Genomic DNA, 22,865 nt, shown 5'->3' with positions numbered 1-22,865 from the left:
TGGACATCAACCCTTTCTTTTCTTTTCTTTTGCCTCCTCACTTCCTCTTATCTCGCGGAAGCCTTACACGAGCAGCCTCATATGAGAAGAGCCGTGCATCAACCAAGGGAATCTCAATTTCGATGTGGGACTAGAAAAAAAATGAGTAATATGTATCTTTACGGACCTTTTCTTCTCTGGTTCCGACAAAATTGTTACGGGCGATGTATCATTATTTGATGGGGTGGGATATTGCTTTAGGGGAAAGGACTATTTCCTTGAGATGGAGGTTGTTTTTTTGGGGAGGTGGTGTTTCTGCACGGGATGGGATGCAGGGGCTTAATATGATGATGTGTACTGTACTGTACAGAGAGACTAAATTGTTATAGATGAATTGGGACTTTTACTTTTGGATGGTGTGTTGTCACTCGGAGTGTAACTTAGTGTGTATATGTACTGCACTTGATGTATAAGGATAGAATGCGAGTGACCTCACCTCGCCTCACGATTTAGAGGTTGTCAGGTACGTTGCTGGACGGATGTGAAAGAAAGAAAAGGGTATCTATGAATCTATCGTCTATCGTCAATCTATCTCTCCCTCCCTCCCGAGGAGATTCTATGGAAATCAAGCCGAACAAATAGCTAACCTCCGCTTTCTTCTCTGCCACCCCTCCTTCCCAGCTCTGAACCCGTACCCATAGTCATACCCATACTCCGCCGCCGCCGCCGCCGCCGCATCATCCTGTCCCTCCTCAAATCCCGTGCAACGGCCCGAACAAACCCACCCCCGAATCTCCGCCCGCAACCGCCCCAGCCGCTCCACCCCGCCGACCTCCCGCTCCACCCCCGCCCGCGCCGCCGCATCGCACCGCGCCGTGACCGCCAGCTCGAACCGCTTCAATCCGCGCACCCGCTGGACGATGGGTCGTAGCCATTCCGCATTCACGCCGGCGTGGAGCGGGAGCTTGTAGCCGCCGGTTATGCTGCCCGCGGCTGGGTTCGTGGCGGTGGGGGCGGCGGTTGCGGTGAAGCGGCCCAGGTCGATGCAGAGGGTTAGGTCAGTGAGGTGCGGGCACTGGGTGGTGGTTCTTTGCCAGAAGGTTGTCCAGAGGTGGGGGTTGTGCGTGTAAGTGTGGATTGAGTGGGGGGGTCTGGTGTTGGTGGAAGCTCCTGCTGTTTCTGTTGGTGGTGGCGGTGGTGGGTTGTTGCTGTTGCTGTTACTGTTACTGTTGCTGTTACTGTTGCTGTCGATGTGGTTATGACTATGGCTGGTCTCCCGGTCGTGGAACATCCCTCCCAGCGGGACGACCTGCACGCTCAATTTCCGCACCTCCTGCAGGCAGGTCGGGTTGACCTGGTCGGTGAATGCGATCCAGGTCGATAGGTCGTCGACATCGAAGGTCGCCTGGCGGTACAGCTGGGGTGCTGCTTCGTTGTAGATCGCGCGGCAGGTGCGCAGCAGGCTTGCTGGCGTGGTGCTGAGATGTGAGGGGAGGGAGGGGTGGGTGTGAGGGTAGAGTTTACTGTTGGGGTCGGTGTTGGGGTGTTGTTTGTTGGTGCTGTTGCTGTCGGTTGGTGAAGCAGCGGACGAGGTATCAACGTCTGTACGCCATCGCGCGGCGGTGACCGGACAGCAGCGCCGGTTCCTGTCAATCGCAGAGACAGAGTTGGGGCAGCGCACGTGGCGGATTTGATTGCGGATCTGAACGAGGTGGAGGACGGGCTCGCCGAAGACGTGGGACCAGATTATGGATCGGATCTCCGGGGGCAGGCGGTTGAAGAGGGGGCTGTTGAGTTGGGGGTCGATTTTCAAGAAAATATCCGGGGTTGATGGTGTGAATGCAGAGGCAGACGGGACTGGGGCGCAGACTTGGCGTTCTTGGATAAGTTCGCGGATGTTTTCTGACCAGCGGCGGTTGGTGGGATAGTAGTGGAAGATTGAGTAGGGGTCGCGGAGGAACCAGGCGTCGAAATGGCGCATTGTATCGAGACTTTTGTCTATATCTAGAAGAAGCACGAAAGAACGAAGTAAAGAGTGTAGGAAAAGCGATTGGCTGTGTAGGGAGGAAAAAGGAAAGGCGAGATGAGGCTGCACACTCTATATAAGCTTCCCCTTTTCTCCAGCCATATCGGGTCAAAAGTACTCTCCATTGCCCACTCTACTCGGTAAGTCCATCAAATCATAGAGACAGTAGGTGGTAACGCCACTGGCAATCACACTCAGGCTGCCCCCAATCATGGCCGTTCGCGGTCAACCTCGGGTTCTTCCGTGAGTCCAGCCGATGGGGAGAAGCAGCTAAATGACGTCGTGGCGTCCAATCACACCACCACGAAGTGAGGCCTCGTTTCTCTGGCAGGGACAGTTGCAATGCATTGGGTTTCATGGCTGCATGGCTGCATAGGACGAGAGTGCTCCGAGCCGACAATTCGAGGGAGACTGTGCTGCGGCATACCGGAGAGACGGATGGTCGGTTGCCTTCAGGTTAGGTTTGCTTGGTGAGATTGTGGGTTATCGTGTTTGTTCGGCGTGTTTTAGTGCTAGTCCTATGGTAAGTAGGTGACTCCAAAGTCAGAGAGATGGTGCAAGATCAATTTGTGGGAGTGGAAGTGGAAGTTGAGTTAAATTGGTGTATTGGATTGATAGATATGAGTAGATCATGGATTACTCCGTTCATCCCCGGATCGACAAGAAAACCCACCTGGGGTCGGATTATTGGTCAAAAAGGCAAGTCAACCGAGTCCCGTCGAGTCGAGTCCCACCCCGCACCTTCCTTTTCTACTCCATCCACTGCACTCATACTTGAACACTCAAACCTCTTTCTTGCATCACTTCATTTCGTCTCATTCGTCATATAGTTCATACACTCATGCACTTCGCTCATCACCCTTCTAAATCACAGCGTCCTACTACTGCATTCCGTGTATGCAGGTCGCTTGCTCCGCTTTTTATGCCCCTCCCGCACTAGCCGAATCTGCCATGGGGTTGCATTCTTTACTACCCAGGAGTCGACTTGATTTTTTATGTGTATCAATCCAAGGGTTAATTGCCTCAGATCGACCTCCCTATTATGCTCACTTGCAGGAAGTATGTATCCAGCTGCATGCCCCGCGTCTACCTCGTCCCGCTTACCTCCAGCCGTTCACTTTCCTCATCGACTGTTTCTGCAGCTGTGACGTCGTTCTTGCTGGCAGTCTCAACTGAGCCATTCTCGGGTTTCTGGTCCTCTCGTGCAACGGCCACATAGATGGCACAGCCCAGAATTAAACCCGATCCGACCCAACTCACCGGAGACAGTGTGCTACCCCAGACCATGCGGTCATAGAACAGCGCGAACAACATCTGGGTGTAAATCATGAACGTAGCGCGTGACCCGGACGAGGTCTTTGCTGCAGGAGGCTTCGTTTCGGCTTGCTGCTGCTGCTGCTGCTGCTGTCCCTGCAATTGCTCTTCATCCTCTACACGGCCGGTCGCTTGAGTACCATACGAGTTCGATTCCCAGCCTGTCGCAAGATCTTTGGGCGCCCGTTCCGGCGGAACATAAGACAGGCCAGCCGTGAGGAGAAACTGCAACAGGAATCCGCACACTCCGAGACCCAGCAGCAGAGTCCATTCAAACAGAGTAACCGGCAACGCGAAGGGGATGGACGGAACCAGCAGCATCGCGAGAGAGGCGACAATCGTCGTGTACGACGAGAACCAGGTGACAGATACGAGTGGGTGACAGCGCCGGCCGATCATTCGAATGGTCGTATAAGCACAAGTGGCTCCTAGGACACCCAGCAGGGCAACAGCAATCGCCAAAACGTGGTGATAGCTGTCCGTTGCACCGGGCTTATCGCCTGACTCTCCATCGTCAGTCTCTTCCCCCGAGCGCATGAAGGCGAAAGGGCGAGCGATCAGAATTACACCGATCAGGGACACGAGCCCAGCCATTAACTGCTTGCGGGTGAACGTCTCGCGAGGGATGAACAAGGAGCAGGCGTATCCGGTAAGGATGGGAACTAAGAAGGTGACCACAGTGGCCTCGGACAGAGGCAGATACTGCACTGAGTAGTACAGCCCATAGACGCCGAAGAAGCCACCGCTGGCACGTAGGAACAGAAGCAACAAGATCGGCTTGGTCCCAAGCGGCTGCGGCACTTTGGTGTACCACATATACAGATAACTGGCTATGACAGTGATTGACATGCGCGCAAAGAGGATCTGCGGGGGGGTTAACGGTTGACTAGCACAGCAGCGAACGTCTGGTTTCACACAACCGATCAAGCAAAGCGGCACGCGATCAAGACATACCTGAAACGGATGATAGCCCATCCCATTATTCCCCTTGATCTCCAGAACCTGCGTCATGACATTCATAGTAGCGCCGAAAAACTGGGCGCCCAAAACAAAGATCATACCCTTTCCCTGCAGCCAGAGCTCCTGGCTCGAGTGGCGCAGGGAAGACCACCAGGACGACTGGTGGTGGGAGGAAGCTGAGGTCAATTCATCAGGCATCGTCGCTGGTGATGAGCGAGCCAGAAGGGGACTCTGCTCGCTGGGTGCTTCTCTTATCGTCTCCCGCTGGCTCGGATCCTCGTGGGATCGAGAAGTGACGCAGGTGGCCATTTTGTAAGTGCCTCGTGTTTTTCTGGAGGCTGATTTGTGTTTGTTATCCGAGGTTGTTTTCCGGTTTGTCCCTGGTTTGGGAATGATTGCACATGTACTGGGTACTGTTCAGTACTTCAAGCTTTCTCACAAGTCGATCCGATCTGAAGGCGATAAGGAAATATACACAGATTCTATCGTAGACGTGCTGTATATATACCTTTAGTCATTCCCCTGGTCCTATCCTGAACCTCTCCGTCAACAAAACAGAGACGATAAGGAATTTAATAAGAGCAGCCGGAGGAAAGAGAAATGCGAGGGCAAAAAAAAAAATGTACTAAGTACAAGGACGCCCCCCCCCAGAATGACTAATCACCGCTTTTCGCGCACTTGACGAGCTTTTTTGAAAACAACAGACCAGACCTTGATTGTGATTCTATCGAAAGAGTAGATCAGCTGAGCTTGAACAAACGAGACCTTAGACTTACTGGGGTTGAAGGTGTTAGCAGTAGGCATCCATTCTGCCCGGTTACTGTAGCCTTATGCTATCACGAATCGCGAATAGACAGATTTTTGCTGTCTAAATACAATTGGGTTTTACTACACAAAGTTCGTAGTATATCACTTTATAACGAAATTTGAACCAAGGTGTTCCCCTCTACATGTGATGTTTGTTATATCGTGAGGCTACAGTAGCACTGGGTTTTTCTTTTGCTGCTCCCACCCACCCCCTCCTCCTCCGATCTACGGATGTCGGTGAAGGAGCCGAATGGTTTTTCCTGTGTAAAAGTGGATTGGGGATTGGCACGCTGATCTTGACATTTTGCGGGTCCGCATGATCAAAGATGCTGGGATTACACATAAAATACGTAGTTGTTATCTGGGTGATTATGAATGAAGAATTGATTTTAGGGAAAGAGAACAATAGACCAGGGCCCCCCTGCACTGCAGGGGCTGGCTGGAGGATTATGGCCGTTGCTGAGACGGGAACGATGTCGGACTTACTCTCCGAACCAGTAGTTACACTACCGGTACTAATAGTTACATACAGCTTGAAGCTGCAGACCTAGACCTATCTATCTACATGAAGGTGAAAGTATCCCCGCCCTTCTCGCGCATCATGTTGCCGAGGCGCTTCGTCCCGACGATCCGCTCCAGCTTCAGGGCATCCCACTTGGAGAACAGGGCGCGGACGCCGCCGCCCTGGGCGGCCTCGGCGGCCTGCGCGGGGTCCAGGCCCAGGAAGCCCACGATCTCGGCGTAGAAGGTCGGGTTTTCGGGCACCCCGTACATGATGATGCGCTTGACGCCGCGGAGCTGGTAGCGGCGGAAGTGGTGGATGCGCTCGGTGTACAGCAGCACCGAGTGGCGGCCCTGCACGAAGTGGGTGCGGGCGCGCGTGCCCTCACGCACGTCCGTGTACTCGCTGATGGCACCGAAGGAAACGTGGGTCGTCTGCGTCGAGGTGGCGAAGTAGTTGCGCACGCGCACGAAGTCCAGGTACGACGGGATGAAGATCAGCGTGCCGCCGCCGCCGCCGTTCTTGCTGAGGTCGCGCACCAGCGACGACAGCACGGTCGTCGTGAAGTGCTTGAACCGCGCGTCCGGGTCCTTGGCCGGCGAGAGGCTGTCGAAGCGCGAGAAGGTCTGCCGCACGGGCACGGGGAGCGCCAGTTCCCCGATGGCGCCCGCGTAGACCGGGCTGACCTTCACCCGGCCGAAGACGTTCTGCATCTGCGTCGAGAACGCCGCGTTCATCTCCGGCGTCAGGAACGAGGACAGCATGATCATCTGCCGGACGTGCCGCGCCTGGTTGTCCAGGTACCACGTCCGCACCCGGCTGAAGTCGCAGCCGTGCGCCTCCCGCGGCTGCAGGTTCAGATGCTTGAGGATGTAGTCGACGTGATCCCAGTTCTGCATGAGCAGGCCGTCCGCGTGGTCGATGATGACAACTTCGATCGAGGATAGGAAATCGTGATCACGCTTCTTCGCGCTAGGAGAGGAGGGGGGTCAGTAAGCTATTCGGTCACGTTCTCGGGGGGGGAAGGGTGAGGGTCAGCGAAGAAGAAAGTTGCTTACTCGGCTTGGTCCATGATTGTGCGCAGACCGAGCGGACTGGCAAGGATCATGTCGGATGTGTAGAATTGAGCAAAGTACTTCACGGTCTTGCGCGTGAATTTGAGACCCAGGCGGAACATGTCATCGTCGTTGCCGCCGAACAGGTCGCGGAAGTCGTCCGGCTTGTTCTCCCAGGACTTGTCGTCAGCAGACGAGAAGGTGTCGAGAAGTCGCTTGCGGTTCTCCTGTTGCTCGGGCTGGAAGAACCGCGTGATGGCGTCCACCGCCCGCACACAGGCTTGCTTGGTGGGCAGCAGGTACAGCACCTTGGGCCGGGTGAAACCCTGATCCCGGACGTCCAGGTCGGAATCTTGTTCCTTGGCCACGCGAGCGTTGTTCTTGAGGACGCGGTCGCGCGTCTTCAATACATGATTCGTCGCATGCAGAGCCAAGAGATCTCGCAGGTGAGCTGCGTTGTCTGCCGTGCGAGCGCCATAAAGGACATCCTGGTAGTCGAAAACGTAGGGCGCAAGCTGTTGAGCATCGCCATCGATCTTGGAGATATGTTCCGTCGCAGGAGCCTTGAGCTTCTTCTTGAGCTAAGAGCAACGATGTGTGTTAGACTTCCGTCTGGTCGTGTGGAGACTTGGTGCAATTTGGCCTACCTTGACGCTCGAGATGCTCTTCATTGCGGCCAACAAGGATGCATCGTCGCCCGTATCAGGAATGGAGCGCACAAACTTCAGCCCCTCGGCAAGTTCCTTCTTGGTACTCTTCCACTTTTTCTCCTCAATGGCCTTAATCCTCTTGTTCAAGTCCTCTTCTTTGAGGGCGTTGAAGTGGGTGTCGAAAGGATCATTATCTGCTGCGCATCAGCGGGCTATGTCCCGATTATCGAAGATTGTCCAGATCTTCCTACCATCTTCATCATCACTGTCTGCTTGTAACTCTGCCTCTTCTTCGGGCTGATTGTCTTCGTCCTCGGCGTCCGACGGTGCTCGTTGCTCTAGATCGTCCTCTCCCAACAAAGCCTCATCCTCGTCCTCTTCTGCGTCATCGCGGGTCACCTCTTTAATCTCGGCTTTTCGGTGATCGGTCTTTCGCTTCTTGCGAGCGGGGCCATTGGCGTCATTGCCGGCGTTCAGTAGTTGCAACAACTCGTTATAGGAATGTCCCTTCTGGTCCGCTTCCTCTTCGCTATCGGACGAGTCCTGGTCCAAGAGTTCTTCGTCGGCCACGGCATCCTCCATAGGCTCGTCGAATGAGCCATCCTCACTGTCAGACGAGGCTTCCGACCTGCCACAATCGGTCAGCTGGCGTGACTTGTGTTAGACGCGAATATGATGGAGCGCTCACTGGATCTCATCGACTCGGGATGCTTGGAAGGCATCTCTGCGACTAACGCCGCCACGGGTGCGCTTTCCGCGCCCTCTAGGAGCTCTACCTCTACCACGAGGAGGAGCCATTGTGGATAATTGCAGAAATTGATTGAATGCGAACTGACCGGTAAATTTGTAGCTAGTGAACAGACGGGAAACCCGACCAGAAACTCTTTTTTTCACAAGGCGGGTTGAATCTGGGCGGCGGTGCTTATCTTATCTTAGCGCGAAATTCCCTTTGCGCACACACAATTTGAGGCTCGCAGCAGAACCTCCGTCCGCCGCAGCCCAGAGGCGGAAAGAGAAGATTTAATCCTCCCTCCCCAGAAGAGCCACCATCACAACCCCACCCCGGAGACCAAACAGAGAGATCTCCGACTGCTGTGTGAATCAGCCATCTTAAGCTCCTTCCCTCCTTCCAATTACATTACCACCTTTGCTCTCTCTCTCTCTCCCTCACTCCCATCATGGCTGACACCGATTCCTTCGTCCATCTCGCCCGCCCTCTGGGTCCCGTGGCAGTGGGGTCTGCACCGACGACCGCCCCTGTGAATGTTGTTATTCAGCCTCAGGTAGGTCGAGCTTGAGCTTGCTTTGCTGAAGTTCTTTCACCCGGGAGCAATTTGATTGATGGTTGCTGCTAGGCTCTGTTCTCCATCCTGGACCACTCTCTCCGTCGCAATGCCGACCAGGAGCGTGTCATCGGTACTCTTCTGGGAACCAGGTCCGAGGATGGCACCGAAGTCGAGATCCGCAGCACCTTCGCCGTGGGCCACACCGAGACGACAGACCAGGTTGAGGTGGATATGGAATACCAGAAGCAGATGCTCGCCCTGCACCTGAAGGCCAACCCCAAGGAGGTCCTCGTGGGTTGGTACGCCACCTCGTCCGAGCTCAACACCTTCTCGGCCTTGATCCAAAATTTCTACAGCGGCCAGGGCGACGGCACGTGGCCTCACCCCGCCGTTCACTTGACCGTCTCCACCGAGGCCGGCAAGGACATCGAGACCCGCGCCTACATCTCTGCCCCCGTCGGCGTGACCGCTGAGCGTGCTGCCGACAGCGCTGCCTTCATCCCCGTTCCCTATGAGATCCGTTACGGCGAGGCCGAGAAGAGCGGTCTCGAGGCCATTGCCGCTGCCCGGGATGCCGAGGAGCGCTCCGCCAACATCTTCACCGACATCGAGGCCCTCGAGCGCGCCATCGAGGAGGTTCTCGGTATGATCGACCGCGTTTCCCGCTATGTCGAGTCCGTGATCGACGAGGAGGCTCCCGCCTCCACGGCCATGGGCCAGTACCTGCTCAACACGCTCGCCTTGGCTCCTAAGGTCGAGCCCGCCGACATTGAGCGTGACTTGTAAGTTTTCTTCCTGTCTGCCCCAGTACACCAAACAAAGCATCAAAAACTAACCCAATCCCTGCAGCAACAACCACATCCAGGACGTCCTGGTTGTGTCGTACCTGGCCAACACCATCCGCACGCAGATGGAGCTGTCCAACCGGCTAGCCACCGCACAGCTGACCCTGGGCGGCGAGGGCAGCGGCGAGTCCGGCGCCCAGCGCGGCGGACAGCGGGGCGGCAAGGGAGGCCGTGGTGGTCAGCAGCGGACTCAAGAGCGGAGCGGCGAGGAGGCTCGCGCGTAAAGAGGATATTATGATAGGGTTCTGATTTAAAGACAAAAGAAAAACGATACCTTCCATTTTTTTCTCTCTTCAACCACCGTCCCACCCACATTTTTCTCATATCTTTTCTTTGTCTCGACTTGGTCTTTTCTCCGTGCATATTGATCCCCTTAACGGTTTCCATGAATCTTCCGCAATTTTCATGTTGGTCAGCTTAAGTTTCTGGCTTGCTTGGTATTGCGCTTCAGCTTGCGAAGGCTCAGGCCGCGATACCAGCACTTTCTATACATACAACGCTCCCCACATCCACACATACTTACCTGCCCCTGGAGAATCTCTTTTGTTTGATCTTGTCTGGGATATCTGTCTGCTGCCAAACTATGCCCTCTTTCGGCTCCAGCTCCAGCTCCAGCTCGGAGAGGATAGTTCCGTGCTTGTCAGTCGCATCCAGCCAACGAAATTCCAGGCTGACCTGTATCTCCTTGGGAGCAAACAATCCCTCTCTAACCAACGGGACCTGCAAAGCTGACAACAAAAGTGAGTAGAAGAGAAAGAGCACGGCGTCTTGGGAGTCCGTCTGGCTTTTGTTCGGAATGATTGGAAAAAGCAACCCGCTCATGGGAAGGAAGAGGACAAAAAAAGGAGTACTTTATGCAGCGAGCCGAGAGGAAATAGAATTTGCTTTTAGGGTAGAGGAACTATTGCATGCATGTTTCATCAACTTCCATCCGGACTGAGTAGAGAAGGTGTACGGAGTCCTGGGGTCTTTGCAATGTCGAGAGCTGACTAGTGTGAGGCTGGATATATAAAGTATTGACTGGGGTGGCGGTGCAACTGATAAGATAGTCCCGAAGGTTTAGTTCGAGATCGGCGGGCTTATCGTAAGAGTAGAGATGTATTTTTGAACTTTGGATGCAAGAACAACAATGCGTGTTGAAATTTCAGTGTATGGTTTCTCACTATCAACGCCCCCCTGTCAATGATAACTGAATAATGGGATATCACTTTATATAAATACACCCGATGCACAATGCAATCCTGATAGCCAGCCCACGCCGCGATATAAGAAAAAACCCCGAGAACGCCATGTAGCAAACATAGCCAGCCAAGAAACGAATGAAACGCAGATTTTCAACCACCACCCACCTTCCTCTTCTTCGCCACCCCAGCCGTCACACTACCCTCCTCGGTGACATCCGAATCCCTTCTGGCAGCAGCACTCCTCTTCCCTTTCCCTCTACTCTTTCTCCCATCCACACTCTCCGCCGCCCCGAAATCCTCGTCTCCGGCCGCCGCCGCCGCCGCTGCAGCACCACCTCCTGCACCCTTCTTCGCCGCGGCGGCGGCGGCCGCATCCTTCAGATTCCCAACCTGATCATCATTCTGATCGAACGCCTTCCGCGCCTCCTTCAGCTCGCGCTCCATGCGCAGCAGCTCCTGCACGCGGCCGAGCTTGTTGGGGTCCCGGCGCAGCGCGAACCGGAAGTCGTCGACTTTGATCTTCTGGCGGCGCGAGTAGCTCGCGTACTGCGCGGCGCCGTGGCACATCTCCAGCACGAAGTCGGTGACGATCTCGTCGAGGACGCGGACGGTTTCCGGGAGAGGTTCGGAGGGGAAGGAGGGGTGGGGGCTTGGATCGCCGTAGGCCAGGAGGAGGAGGCGGACTGTTTTTTCTCTGCTATTAGTTATCTTCTCGGAAGGGGGTTTGTTTTTGGAGGGGGGGGGGGGGGGCAGTATCTGGAAGGCAAGCAACGTACGCTCTGAGGCGAAGTTCATCTGCCCTTTGTGCCGGGCGGCACGGGCTCGAGGTTCGGCCATTTTCTTGGGGGTGGGTTTGGTTTTGTTGGGTTTGGGTTTGAGCTTGGTTGTGGTTTGGAGGTTTGGTGCTGATGTTGATGCTGATGCTGATTCGGTTGCTGCGTCGACTTTAGGAGGAGCAGGAGAAGGAGGAGGGTAGGCGGGTCGATAGCCGGCGTGAATCAGGTCTGTTTCTTCGGGGTTCCAGGGCCAAGGAGGGGCGAGTTTACTCGACACATGGCCTGTGCTGCGCTGGCGGGGAGGGCCGGACGAGACTGTCCGGGTGGAAGGGGGCGGCTGAGCAGCGCGCGGGGTTGTGGTCTGCGGTGCAGAGGATGATGATGATGGTTTTTGTTGTGGTTGTTGTGGTTGTGGTTGTAGTGGTGGTGAAGGTCTTGTTGTAGTAGGAGTAGTCCAGGTAACACGGGCTGTAGGACGGACCCGCGGCGACGGCGCATAGCGGAGCGCGGGCCTCGACCCCGTAAGGCGGTGGCGGTAACTTCCGGACGACATGCTGGCAGAATGAATCCCCCTCCGCCGTCGAAGGATGATCGATCGATGATGACGATAACGACGACGAGCTGGTGAAGCCAACTACTGTGTGTTCTTTGAAGGTATCAAGTCCTTGAGAAAGACTTCGAGCGGAATCTCTGTGTTTGCAGTGAGGTTGTTTCGGAAGAAGAGAAGGCCCCTTCCTTGCGAGCTTGCATTTGAAGAAACAACAAGAACAGGAGGCCAGGCAGCTGGTTCGGTCCCTTCGTCAAGATGGTAAGTGAGATGCAGCGCAGTGCGATTGAAGGATCTTTCACAAATGGTGATGCTGACTTGGTCTTGTAAACTCAGTCGGCTCTCTTCAATTTCCAGTCACTTCTGCTGGTCTTCCTGCTTATCATCTGTACGAGCACCTACGCCCACTCGATCATGCCGGGAATCATGGATCGGAATCAGAATGGGTATGTGTTATGTTGTTGGTTGCTATCAGCAGGGCCTCACCAAACGGCACCCTTTCCTCTCATTCACCGGACGAAACTTCTCTGACGCCTGCCTGTAGCTTCTTCGGTATCTTCTGGAAATGTGCTCGCATCGGTGAACGGCTGAGTCCCTACGTCAGTATTTGCTGCGTGGTGATGGCTGTAAGTGCCCATTCACTCGAATGACAAGAGGGATAGCCCCTCAAGTCGAGTTCCAGATGCTGATGGTTCTTGCTCTTCTAGGTTTCCATCTTCTTCGGCGGCTGATCGAGGTGTCTTGCTTTTCTCACGGGTTCAGGAAATAGCATGGTAGTATACTGTCCTTTACATCAGCCAGTGGCGTTAATTTGAAGTTTTTCACTCTCACCATGCCGTTTGTGTAGCATGAAGCTTGATGGTTTCTTCTTGAATTTTAGAAGTGATGGATATGTACATGATATCGAAGAAATGTGACTTTACTCCACGAAGTATATCTTGTGCCTTTCTGGACGCCGCAAAACGCTCTATATAACAACCGCCATGCTCTCCCTCCCATGTACACCAGCTATGCTGAAGAATCAATCCGAGTTGCACCCAAAGAAAAAAAAGTGGGGGTATCTTAGTTCCGCGCCTGCTTGAGATGAGGCCTTCAAGCCTGTTTGGCCTTCAAGCGTTGAAGACCCTGGTCGAGCAGCCAATCTGGGTCGCCCTGGTCGTCCTGAATCTCGTCGAGACGCGATTTCTTGGTGAGGGACTCGAACGTGGTTCGGTCTACCTGCTCGTCGGTCTCCTTGTCCAGCTCTTCCACAGCCTCCCACAGTCGCTCCGGATCCTGAATGTGGCGCAGCGCCTTGATGCAGAACGCGTCCATTTCATAGCCATCATTCTCCATCGCTCGGATGGTTTCAGCGACCTTGAGAATGTCCTTGTTCCGAGCATAGCCGTCGATCAAGGTGGTCCAGAAGATCTGGTTGAACTTGAACTTGCTCTTCTTCATCATCTCGATCACGTGCTCTGCCGCCCGCGGTTCTTTGTTCCAAAGGAACGCAGATATTAACGTCGTCCAGATGTAGACTGTCGGCTTCGGCCGGAAGTGTGGCTTGTTCGGGCTGACACTGCCTTCGTTGCTAAGACGCTGCATGGTATCGACAAGGCGGATCGAAGGACGCAATCCTCGGACGTCATTACGCCATGCATGCATGAACTCGTGCCAAGTGTGATCCGTCCTAGCGAGAGAAGAGATGACTGGGTCCTCTTTCTCTAAGAGCTCGATAAAGCGTTCGTAGACATGCGCAGTGACAGAGACATGCTTGTTGCACCGAAGGTAAGATGCAATCATGAGGAAGAGAGGTACCGCGTCAGGCGAGGTTCTCACCGTGGTTCGTTCGGTAGTTGGCGGTTGATAAAATTGCGGAACAATCCCAAGCTTCTTCAAAGGTACAATGTCGTACATCTCATTGTACATCTTCAGCAGAGTGCGAAATGCGTGCTTGTTGTCTATGTCTGAAGGCCGATTCGCCTGATCCTTCACATTGAGACAGAAGTACGCGTGGAACAATTTGGACTGGACAAACTTGTTGGTTCGGATGTCCTCTCCCTCCATGTCAATTTCATCCCGGAGCCGATCAATCTCATGTCGGTCCAGTCGCCGGGTGGCATCGGACAATAGCGTGACATAGGTATAGGTCGTCAACGGATAGCCTTGGCTCTGCATGTGATTCAACATATCGCGACCAAGTTCTTCATCTCCTGTCCTATAACAGTTCCTTAGAATGAGATCCATCATCTCCAAGTCAGGGCGCATGCCCATCTCGAGGAGCTTGGGAAGGATGCGGAAATTCCGCCCGTTGGGGCCATCCTCGACAGAGTCGAGCAGCAACAGCAGACAGCCGTGGGACTTGACTGGTTGGGATGTCATCTCCAAGCCAACCTGTCCAATCTGGCGTACATGGTCCAAGGCTGCGAGGGCCAAATCGACATTCTTCATCTTGGTGAAGCGAGCCGCGTAAGCAAGATAGGTTTCAGCAGACGTGTACACTTGTCGTTCGTGTGCGAGCTTCCAGGCTCGAAGAACTTGTTCGTCATCTGCTCCCATGATGAAGAAACGGATACCTTTCTGTGATGCATAGACAATTGGCCAGTGTTCTGGATCTAAGCAAGCAGCGAGGATATCGGCAAAGGTCTTCCCCTCCCATGTCCAGGTAGAAAGTAAATCTGGATAATTTCGCAAGAAAAGCAGGCATTCGCAGACCATGACATGCAGCGGCCTCTGCTCGGCTTGGCAGGTTATGTAAAGGAACTTCAAAGCAAGCTCCGGGGAGTTTGCTATAAGCCATAGTGACAGCCTCATCCAGTGCTCACCTTTGATGGCCATGTCCTTAAATTCCCACTCCTCGCGGAATTTGTCAAAATCCTCACTCTGCAGTATCGCCAGTAGCTCCTTGTCAGCTTTGTGCATGTGAAACTCCTCAACAAGATCCTCCCGTGCCACTGGCCGATCAAAGTATTTAGCTTTGAACAGCTCATTGCGGGCAACCTTCCACCTCCGAAGCCTAGGTGAGCCGACGAAAAAAGATGAACTTCGTATTTTTTCATCCGCGTGGAATGCCTCCTCACCCACCATTCTCTCTCGGTAGCTGATAGTGCCACCATTCACCACGAGTGCATTGTGTCGAAGTCGGCGACTGCCCTCGTTGTGGAAATCGGGAGTGCGCAAAGCCGAATAATCGCTCCAGGGATCGCAAGCATCTAAGACCTGGAGTGGCTTAGGCTGCGGAAAAGATGAATCGTCGAAGAAATCACGTTCAGATTCTGGTAAGGCGGTATGAGCAGAGGAGGACGAAGACTGCGCTTTGTTTCGGGATCGGTCAAGACTGTGGTTTAGAAGACCACTGGGCTCGGTGGGAGGTGCTGACTCGTGTAGTATCGGGTCAGGCTCCGTCGATATTTGTTTGCTCGTGGGCGTCGCATCATGGATGTGCCATCTCGTATGCTGAAATCCTTCTCTCTGGCGACACCAATATCCGGGGCGGAGTCGGGGCTGCAGTGCATAGGAAGGCAACCCAGCACCATAGCGGGGGCGCAAGAAGCGATGCGGACTGAATGACATTCAGTGCTCGATTTCTGGATTTGCATGGACCAGCTGAGCAAAAGACCACAGTAAAGCCCGTTAGGATTCAGCGACCGGGGAGGGGGTGACTGGGCAAATATTGCATAACTTCTTTCTTGCGGCGGACCCGGGGAAAGAAAGGGCCCGATTTTGCTCCGGCGCGGATAAAGTGTGGCTGAGGAGATCCTGGGCTGTGGCGCGCGCAAATCACTGCCGACAATCAGTTCTACTAAAGCGCAACCAGTTACTTACTACTACTACCTCAATTTAATTTGTGCCACCACCGCTTTGGCCAAGTTGTATTCCAGCTATTGAGAAGCTTCCTGAGATTGCGAGGGTGTGAAAAGGCAGAAACATATATTATTCCACCCTTGTCTTTGCTCTCTGGGCAATCCACATTCCCCCCCTCTCCTCGACCTGGTTATTCGCAGCTTTCTCCGTCGTCCACATCCCCTCCGCAGCCATGTCATCCAGTCATGCCTCTCTTGATGCCGCTGCGACAGAACGCAAAGCTCGACTTGCGAAGCTTGCCGCCTTAAAGCGCAAACAGCCCGAACCAGAGCCAGTAACGGAAGCTGGGGCCGCCAACGATGAGTACGAAGATGCTGCTCCAGACGTGACCAAGCAATACCTGTCCGGCAGAAACTACGACCCGGAAACTCGTGGACCCAAGCTTGGATTTGAACAAGCCCCGAATGATGGCCAAATCACCGTGGAAGCCCAAGCTGCGGAGATTGCTAAAGCAACCGCTGAACAAGCGAAGAAAGATGCAGAGGAGGATCAGCCAATCGATCTATTCAAGCTGCAGCCGAAGAAGCCGAACTGGGATTTGAAGCGTGACCTGGACGAGAAACTGAACGTCCTGAATGTGCGAACCCAGAACGCCATCGCAAGACTGGTGCGCCAACGCATTGAAAATGCGCAGCGAGCCGCGCAAGCCAAGAGCGCAGCATCCAACAATCAAGAGGGAGAGGAAGTGGGCATTGAAGGCGAAATGTTGGTTGAGGGAATTCATGTCCGAGAAAGGGAAGAGGAGGAAGAGGAACGGAGGGAGCTGGAGGAGGACGGTGCGGCATAATCTTGATACCCTAGGAATGGTGTACAATAAGTGGTGGTACGACTCGGTTTCATCTCGTTATCTATCAGGCGCTCTTCTGCTGGGGTCAGGGGCAATAGTCGCAAGGCGTTACGGAATTTTGCATACCAATACAATACATTATGCTCTCAATGAATTTGCAACCCTATCATACAATGTCCCAATAATGATAATATGAGGCTAGAACGCCAATACGCCCGCGCAAATTCCCCAATGACTTTTGCTCTATCCAAAATCCATAAGCACCCTAACGTCCCAGGTTCATTGCCTGGGTTAGTGCAATGCGTTTGCTGTAGGGACTGAGACTTCTTTCTCGCCGGGGCGGAGGAACACCCTGACCGGGGCCACGTCCGCCGCCACTGCTCACAGGCTCCGCACGGGGTTGCGCCTTGCGGTGGCTTGAAGCTGGGTAGTCGCTCCCAGTCGCCAGCGAGGGACTCACCGATCTTTTGCTCTTGGCCATTCGACTGCGATCCACACTGTGGCTTCTAGACCGATCCCTTCGTCCACCATCTCGCGGCATGTTCCTGGAACGTCCTCGTTCGTCTGGACTCGAAGCGCGCCGTCTCCGTCGGGTATTTCTGTCATCTAACCACTCACGCGACCTAGATCGAGAACCTCTTGCTCCCGAGGTGTAAGAAGCAACGGAGTGAGCGGAAGATGCATCACTATAGCGCCTCTTTCTGTGACCAGAAGGACGAGAGGACACTGATCTTGTCCGCTCGTTGCGGCGGGGAGGCGACCGGGAGTGCGACCGACTTGTCGAAATTGTCGATACAGAGCTTGCTGAACGTGAAGAAGCCGAGCGTGCTCGCTTTGACAGGTGAGCTGGGCTGTGTAACGGTTCCACCTGGTCTAAATCTCTCTTGCGGCCTCTTTCTTCCTCATGCCTGGTCAAAGGCGCATCATTAGACTCCTGCCTATTGTCTTGTTAATTTCTTTGATGACGACACAGGAGTGAAGCACGGTTGAGATCGAGGCACACTCACGTGCGTAAGACATCCTTGTAAGCATCATTCGTTAATTGCGGTCGCAGCTTTGGGTTCTGTAACTGCTGCGTGCGCGATGGGCGAGACATGTAAGGCCGCTCCTGCGCGGTGGCTTTACATTCATAACTGTAGTGCCGTGCTAAACCACGTCAGTTTGCGACCCAAAGGCTTAAGAGCGAAACGGGTACATATCTCGTTGCAAGCATTTTTGGCACAAGGTGCTGGCCGTTGCCTTGCTAGGGCCTCTTAGCCCGGGGGCATTTCGATACCGATTCATCATCCAGATCGTCGGCCCTCGATCCGGTCGAGACTAGAGAGACTTGGCTGATAGGAGCTGAAGTGGAAGTACGTGACTGACCCCAAAGAACGACAGGGAGGGGATTTATTTCAGCCCTTTTATTACCTCGCCTGTAGCTCACGGTCCGACCCGACTCAGATTCGAAACTAGGTATCCGTAGTATGTAAGGTTACTGTTCCAATTACTAGTATGGAATCTCAACTGCCACCCGGGGAGTCTTTCCACTTTCCAGGCTTTGTCTTCCGCGGCTGATCAAGCCAACCATGTGGGCCGGAACAACATCGGGGCTAAACGCGCGGCTAAACTTGCTTGCCTGTGTGCCTGCCGCCGGCCAGTCTGTCGTTCCTTCTTCAGCCCAAAAGAATCCATCCCATACCCACTCATTCACTTTCCACACCCGCATAGTTGCGACGGACCACCACCACCACCACCCCATCCGGGCCACACCACACCCTTCCACAGTACTTATCTAGAGTACTGTACTATTTGTCTGTCGGCTCCGTTCAACTTGCTCTTCCAGGGCGGTTGCTTGTCTTCAAGCTCCTCCTATTCTTTTTTCTCTTGTAGGAAGATTCTCTTCTCTCCCCACTCCCTCTTCCTCCTCCCCTCTTCCTCTCTCTTCCCCAAGTCATATAAACCTTTTTTTTGACCTTCCCCAAAAAGACAAGAGTCAGCTTATTAAAGAAGGCTATGGTTCGATCGTTCTGACAATCGTGTAATAATAGTCACTTTTCTCCTCAGACTGCGTTGCCGGCCATTCTCGCGTCTTCCGTCACTGGCTTTCTTCCCTTGATCGATCAGTCAGTCACCTTACTCTCCGCTTAGCCCACGAAACGGCTCTTATGTATCTTGCGCGGTTCTAACCTCAGACAGCTTTCCTTATGGCGAATTACGTTTCCCAGAGATGTGCCGTCTTTCTTTTTGGGCTTGTGTGAAGTGGGTTCTTTGAGTGGCTCTTGATCAGTTCGAATTCCTGTTTTTTTCTATCGCCAACTCCTGAACGTGTTGAGCTCAGTCGTGCGCTTTCTCTTGTTGGGATTTCCTATTCCGCCGTTGGTTCTCCGCTCGCTCGTCTTCATCACCAAAGAAAGAAAACGTTAGGAAGAGATCCTCGGATCCGGCGGAAAGCATTCGCATGATAATGGCATCGAAAGGTTCTACGAGGGACGAGCACCGTCTCTCCTTTGCAAAGGTCGGTTCTGGTGCAACAACTAGGTTCATGCCCCGGTTCTTGCCTGACATACCCTCACAGATTGCTGCGATGCCTCCACCATTTGGACCGGTAGCTTCCATGCCATCTGACGAGCTACATGGTTCTCAGTCGATCGAAGTTCCATCATCCTCCGAACTATACTGCTCCCATGACATTCATTCTGGCCAGCTAGGCCCTAGCAACGCTCCTGATGATGCCGCTACTAGCGATCGAAACGTTGACGGTCTCTCCCAGGCTGTACAAGGCATTGATTTGTCGGAAAAGAAATATCATGATAGTCCCGATTTTTCTAGTGAGGGTCCAGAAAATGGATCATTGAAACGGGAGACATCCTTTGACGAGGATGACCGCACCCATCTGTCAAGTTCTTCGACCAAACCGACGAGTTTTGACTCGAAGAGCATGGCGTCAGTCACCACATTTGCGATGGACGAGAAGGACTCATTGCGTCCTGATGATAGTGCTAGCGTGCAAGCCATTGACGAGGAAGAGTCTCTCTCCGGACCTGCTTCTGGCGCACCCAATTCGTTGACGGGATCCGATTCCGGTGTTCGCGGGTTTAGAGACATACAACGACCGCGGGCTATACTTCAGCCGACAGGACCAGTGTATTCCGACGGCACCCAGCACAGTAACGGTGCTTTGCTTCCAGACGCGATGTCCAGCGGCTTCATCACTCCCAACTCGGAGGCCTTCCAAGCTGGACGACCCATACATGGTTTTCCGTCTGAGCCAGATGAAAAGCTTCTTGAGGCCATGAAATCCCCTAAGGATCGTCTTCTGATTCTACAGCTAGAAGAGAAGGTTCGGCATTTCATACAGAATTCCAAGTAAGTCCTTGATTGTGTCGTGGTGTCTGTACGATGGACTCTAATCCTTGGTCAATAGGGAGCATTCACTGGAACTTCCTCCTTCCAACGCTTTTGGGAGACTCTTGGCTCATAAATTGGGCGACTACTATCATCTGACCCACTTCGTGGATAATAATGTCACGTCAGTCAGACTTCACAGAACACCTTTCTGTCGACTGTATGTTTATATTCTCCTTGCATAGTCCTTGGGCAGAACATCGCGCTAATGTCTTGTCAGGCCAACGCCCCTGTCCATCATATATGCTGCCAACAACAGCACACCGCCACCTGCCATGCCTGCCATGAAAATCATGAGACGTGCAGGCAGTGAGCGACCTTCCACTGAGGGCAGCATTGCAGCAAGCTCTGGTCATTCGAAAGATGGATCGGAAGCTGGCGACAGCGGTAACGACGGAGACCGTGGTGGTTCATCTACAGGTGCCACACCGGCGAAAGATAGACTGGCTCTTACCCGAGAGGAGCGAGAAGCCAAGTACCAGGAAGCGCGCGAGCGCATTTTCCGAGATTTCCCTGAGTCAAAGGCAGCTGCCGAAACCGCGAATGGCGACAGTAGCGCCAACATGTCGCGCTCAAGTTCAACCAGCGGACGCAAGAAAACGCACCGACAGAAAACGCCGCATGACGACAGCTTCGAAGCTCGGTCTCAGTTCAATGCCTACTACCCTGGGATGCAGTTTGGCAACGGTTCGGTGCCGTATGGTATGGCTATGAATGATCCGTCCTTCCCAAACCAGCCCTGCATGGTTGGACCTGGAGTATCCCCACCCAGTATGGGCTATACACCTAGTGCGCAGACCGGCACCATGTACCCAGGTCCCATGAATCAGAACACGATGCCCCATTACTCGATGCCTGTCTCTCCCCAAATGACGCCGAGTGGTCCGTGGCAAAATGGGCCTGTTCCTCAGCAGTCTCCTTACACAGGATATGCATCTATCACTCAGTCACCGGCGATGGCGTCTACGAAATCATCACCTGCGCTTGGCAGCTATCCTATGCCCAACACTGTACAATACCAACAGACACCTGGCTGGTCGACACCACCTTATCCTGGCGGCTATACTCTTCCGCCTCATCGCAACCATCCCCCTACCCATGCCCCGGCCGCTTGGACCAATTATCAGACCCAACCGCCTACCCCTACTTCGTATCCCTATGCTCAATATCCGGGCCAGCCAATGAGTCCTGCCATGCAGCCTCACTCAGGCTCTCACCCTATGCCTGGAAGCTTTAGTCGGTCTCCTTTCAATCCTCAAACCCGCTCGTTTGTTCCAGGTGGAGCTGCCACATTAGCACGGCACCCTGCTAAGGGCAGTCAGCACGGTATGGGCCCGTACACAGGCATGCAGCCCGGGGTCCTTCCACAGTGGAATGGCTATCAGGATATCAACAACAAGAGTCCGGATGCATTGGGGTCCGCTGGGCAGAGTCTCCCTCGCAGTATACCCTCCGGTGGACGAGACTCAATTGCCAAATGGGGAACGCCATCTCACCTTCCTCCCAAGCCACCACCGTCCGAGGTACCATCCGAATTCGACATGAAGCATCGAAATGGGCCTACCTCAACTCCACCTTTTCCAAGTAATTCGCTAAACAGCAAGAATGGCCCGCTCGTTGTTTCCGGAGGAACTATGTTACCACGAGCGAATTGACCCGTGTCCTAATTAGTACTATTGCTCGGTCGATAGACTGATTTCTACTTTCAAAAGTGCACATACTTTCTTCTCGTGGCCAAGCACGTGTGATAGGGTCTGGTGTGGCGATTCCCAATTCGGGGCAGATTGATCGGAGAAGGATGGAGAGTGCGGGGCCTATTCTGGCTTGCCCGAATAGCCCATTCTCGAATTGTAGTGGGTTTGTTGCGTCTGCGGTTCGTCGATAGCGCAGACCAGGACTGGGCTTTACATGGCGCTTGGTGGGGCTTAGCTACTGACATGCGAGCATGTCACAGTCGCTTTAAAACTTTCTATCTCTCATTAGATCTTGCTGGTGTGGGGATGGGCGACAGTGCTTAGACACAATAAATGTATGATTGAATCGATGCTGAAACCAGATTAGTCGCCGTTCTTAGCCTATCTCTATCGTCGTGGTAATTCCCAAGTCTGAGTACTATTGAGTGAGCTCCTTTGTTTGAACAGTATGATTTTCAGATAAGCCAAGTCAGCTAGAAATACAGTCGCAGCCAGCCACTGGTCCAGTTAGGTTGAGAAGAAAGCAGCAGCAGAGAGAAACAACATACGAAATGATATAAGGTACATAAATGAAATGGGGAAACGGAAAAAAGAAACAAACCAGAAAAGGCGGACCAGCGTCGCTGCTAACAAATCCCCACCATCACAATCAAATACACCCCAAGAGAGAAAGAGTTGTCTTATCCGACCCTCAATTTGGGAATTCATTTTTGTGGCAGAACCCAAACCCAACCCCCCCCCCTTTCTCAAATCCAACCCCGTCCCTTTCTCTCTCTTTCTAAGCCAGAGGCGCCTTCTTGGCCTTCTCCTTCCGCCCCTTCCAGCCAAAGCCCTTGCCCTCACCGTTGTTACTGGCCGTCTTCTCACCATGGCCCCCGAGCTTCAACTTCTGCACCTCATCCTCGAGGGCCTCGACCCCACCGTCCCGGAACCGCGTCACCTTGCGGACATTCAGCGCGGTGATCTCGTTGAGGGTGTCGAAGCCCTGGGCGCGCTGGCGCGCGATGGTCCGCGCCGTCAGGGCGAACCGCATGTCCTTGGGGCCGTCGACCAGCTCCAGGATCGCGCTCTCCGCCTGGTCGTCCTTCTTGGGCTCCACGCGCAGCACCCGCGTGTAGCCGCCGGGTCGGTTGGCGTAGCGTTCCCGCAGGGGGCCGAAGAGTTTGGGGAGGATGGAGTGGGGGGTCTTCTCGTTTCATATCAGTATGTTTTTTTAAGGGGGG

General features: G+C 53.8%; 11 protein-coding genes across 11 annotated transcripts in view; 4 read left to right on the top strand and 7 right to left on the bottom strand.

Annotated features, from left to right (window-relative positions):
• Positions 1–318: 318 nt before the first annotated feature.
• BO95DRAFT_453461 (uncharacterized protein) lies at positions 319–1,960 on the bottom strand (the record flags this gene model as incomplete). The annotated part of the gene is made up of 3 exons (XM_025588213.1): positions 319–336; positions 812–1,130; positions 1,269–1,960. The coding sequence occupies 3 exons, from the start codon at positions 1,958–1,960 to the stop codon at positions 319–321; spliced, it is 1,029 nt and encodes a 342-aa protein (XP_025442009.1).
• An 854-nt stretch (positions 1,961–2,814) lies between these two features.
• BO95DRAFT_443165 (DMT family transporter) lies at positions 2,815–4,839 on the bottom strand. Its single transcript, XM_025586607.1, has one exon. It carries the CDS (start codon positions 4,586–4,588, stop codon positions 3,092–3,094), a length of 1,497 nt encoding a protein of 498 aa, XP_025442008.1. The 5' UTR covers positions 4,589–4,839; the 3' UTR covers positions 2,815–3,091.
• Positions 4,840–5,551: 712 nt separating this feature from the next.
• BO95DRAFT_482444 (UTP25 family protein) lies at positions 5,552–8,124 on the bottom strand. Its single transcript, XM_025590246.1, has 5 exons — positions 7,982–8,124; positions 7,545–7,921; positions 7,291–7,487; positions 6,647–7,224; positions 5,552–6,560 (listed from the first exon to the last, which is right to left on the bottom strand). Exons 1-5 carry the CDS (start codon positions 8,089–8,091, stop codon positions 5,648–5,650), a joined length of 2,175 nt encoding a protein of 724 aa, XP_025442007.1. The 5' UTR covers positions 8,092–8,124; the 3' UTR covers positions 5,552–5,647.
• Positions 8,125–8,471: 347 nt separating this feature from the next.
• BO95DRAFT_464009 (eukaryotic translation initiation factor 3 subunit F) lies at positions 8,472–9,648 on the top strand (the record flags this gene model as incomplete). Its single annotated transcript, XM_025589019.1, has 3 exons — positions 8,472–8,576; positions 8,649–9,361; positions 9,429–9,648. 3 exons carry the CDS (start codon positions 8,472–8,474, stop codon positions 9,646–9,648), a joined length of 1,038 nt encoding a protein of 345 aa, XP_025442006.1.
• A 914-nt stretch (positions 9,649–10,562) lies between these two features.
• Positions 10,563–11,937, bottom strand: BO95DRAFT_514718 (putative transcription initiation factor TFIID subunit 13; the record flags this gene model as incomplete). The annotated part of the gene is made up of 2 exons (XM_025591696.1): positions 10,563–11,291; positions 11,385–11,937. The coding sequence occupies 2 exons, from the start codon at positions 11,935–11,937 to the stop codon at positions 10,759–10,761; spliced, it is 1,086 nt and encodes a 361-aa protein (XP_025442005.1). The 3' UTR covers positions 10,563–10,758.
• A 252-nt stretch (positions 11,938–12,189) lies between these two features.
• Positions 12,190–12,662, top strand: BO95DRAFT_453455 (protein kish; the record flags this gene model as incomplete). The annotated part of the gene is made up of 4 exons (XM_025588212.1): positions 12,190–12,192; positions 12,268–12,377; positions 12,476–12,557; positions 12,639–12,662. 4 exons carry the CDS (start codon positions 12,190–12,192, stop codon positions 12,660–12,662), a joined length of 219 nt encoding a protein of 72 aa, XP_025442004.1.
• Positions 12,663–13,023: 361 nt separating this feature from the next.
• BO95DRAFT_363790 (pentatricopeptide repeat protein) lies at positions 13,024–14,997 on the bottom strand (the record flags this gene model as incomplete). Its single annotated transcript, XM_025582630.1, has 1 exon — positions 13,024–14,997. One exon carries the CDS (start codon positions 14,995–14,997, stop codon positions 13,024–13,026), a length of 1,974 nt encoding a protein of 657 aa, XP_025442003.1.
• Positions 14,998–15,730: 733 nt separating this feature from the next.
• BO95DRAFT_443163 (CCDC12/cwf18 family protein) lies at positions 15,731–16,701 on the top strand. Its single transcript, XM_025586606.1, has one exon. The coding sequence runs from the start codon at positions 15,947–15,949 to the stop codon at positions 16,559–16,561; it is 615 nt and encodes a 204-aa protein (XP_025442002.1). The 5' UTR covers positions 15,731–15,946; the 3' UTR covers positions 16,562–16,701.
• On the bottom strand, positions 16,699–18,040 carry BO95DRAFT_473788 (zinc finger CCHC-type containing 10). The gene is made up of 3 exons (XM_025589749.1): positions 17,761–18,040; positions 17,569–17,704; positions 16,699–17,499 (listed from the first exon to the last, which is right to left on the bottom strand). Exons 1-3 carry the CDS (start codon positions 17,846–17,848, stop codon positions 16,827–16,829), a joined length of 897 nt encoding a protein of 298 aa, XP_025442001.1. The 5' UTR covers positions 17,849–18,040; the 3' UTR covers positions 16,699–16,826.
• A 967-nt stretch (positions 18,041–19,007) lies between these two features.
• On the top strand, positions 19,008–21,603 carry BO95DRAFT_363852 (putative R3H domain protein; the record flags this gene model as incomplete). The annotated part of the gene is made up of 3 exons (XM_025582634.1): positions 19,008–19,909; positions 19,968–20,108; positions 20,169–21,603. 3 exons carry the CDS (start codon positions 19,008–19,010, stop codon positions 21,601–21,603), a joined length of 2,478 nt encoding a protein of 825 aa, XP_025442000.1.
• A 777-nt stretch (positions 21,604–22,380) lies between these two features.
• The window catches only part of BO95DRAFT_414380 (mitochondrial 54S ribosomal protein bL17m), a 1,053-nt gene continuing 568 nt past the window's right edge, over positions 22,381–22,865 (bottom strand). Inside the window, exon 2 of the mRNA XM_025584310.1 lies at positions 22,381–22,828. Coding sequence (XP_025441999.1) covers positions 22,421–22,828 — 408 coding nt within the window. The 3' untranslated portion in view covers positions 22,381–22,420. The remainder of the gene's footprint in view (positions 22,829–22,865) is intronic.

This window comes from Aspergillus brunneoviolaceus (genome assembly GCF_003184695.1).
Source record: "Aspergillus brunneoviolaceus CBS 621.78 unplaced genomic scaffold BO95scaffold_36, whole genome shotgun sequence".
Classification (NCBI taxonomy): domain Eukaryota; kingdom Fungi; phylum Ascomycota; class Eurotiomycetes; order Eurotiales; family Aspergillaceae; genus Aspergillus; species Aspergillus brunneoviolaceus.
Note: the sequence above shows the minus strand (reverse complement) of the source record. Positions and strands in the feature narration are given on the sequence as shown.

What these genes read in the sequence shown, in the direction of transcription:
- BO95DRAFT_443165 (XM_025586607.1), bottom strand. Translation starts at nt 4,588, where the DNA reads ATGGCCACCTGCGTCACTTCTCGATCCCACGAGGATCCGAGCCAGCGG.
- BO95DRAFT_443163 (XM_025586606.1), top strand. Translation starts at nt 15,947, where the DNA reads ATGTCATCCAGTCATGCCTCTCTTGATGCCGCTGCGACAGAACGCAAA.
- BO95DRAFT_473788 (XM_025589749.1), bottom strand. Translation starts at nt 17,848, where the DNA reads ATGATGAATCGGTATCGAAATGCCCCCGGGCTAAGAGGCCCTAGCAAG. An exon ending in CCAAAAATGCTTGCAACGAG is followed by an intron (nt 17,705 to 17,760) that starts ATATGTACCCGT and finishes GTGGTTTAGCAC; the next exon opens with GGCACTACAGTTATGAATGT. An exon ending in TACAAGGATGTCTTACGCAC is followed by an intron (nt 17,500 to 17,568) that starts GTGAGTGTGCCT and finishes ACAAGACAATAG; the next exon opens with GCAGGAGTCTAATGATGCGC.
- BO95DRAFT_482444 (XM_025590246.1), bottom strand. Translation starts at nt 8,091, where the DNA reads ATGGCTCCTCCTCGTGGTAGAGGTAGAGCTCCTAGAGGGCGCGGAAAG. An exon ending in AGAGCATCTCGAGCGTCAAG is followed by an intron (nt 7,225 to 7,290) that starts GTAGGCCAAATT and finishes CGTTGCTCTTAG; the next exon opens with CTCAAGAAGAAGCTCAAGGC. An exon ending in ACAATCATGGACCAAGCCGA is followed by an intron (nt 6,561 to 6,646) that starts GTAAGCAACTTT and finishes CTCCTCTCCTAG; the next exon opens with CGCGAAGAAGCGTGATCACG.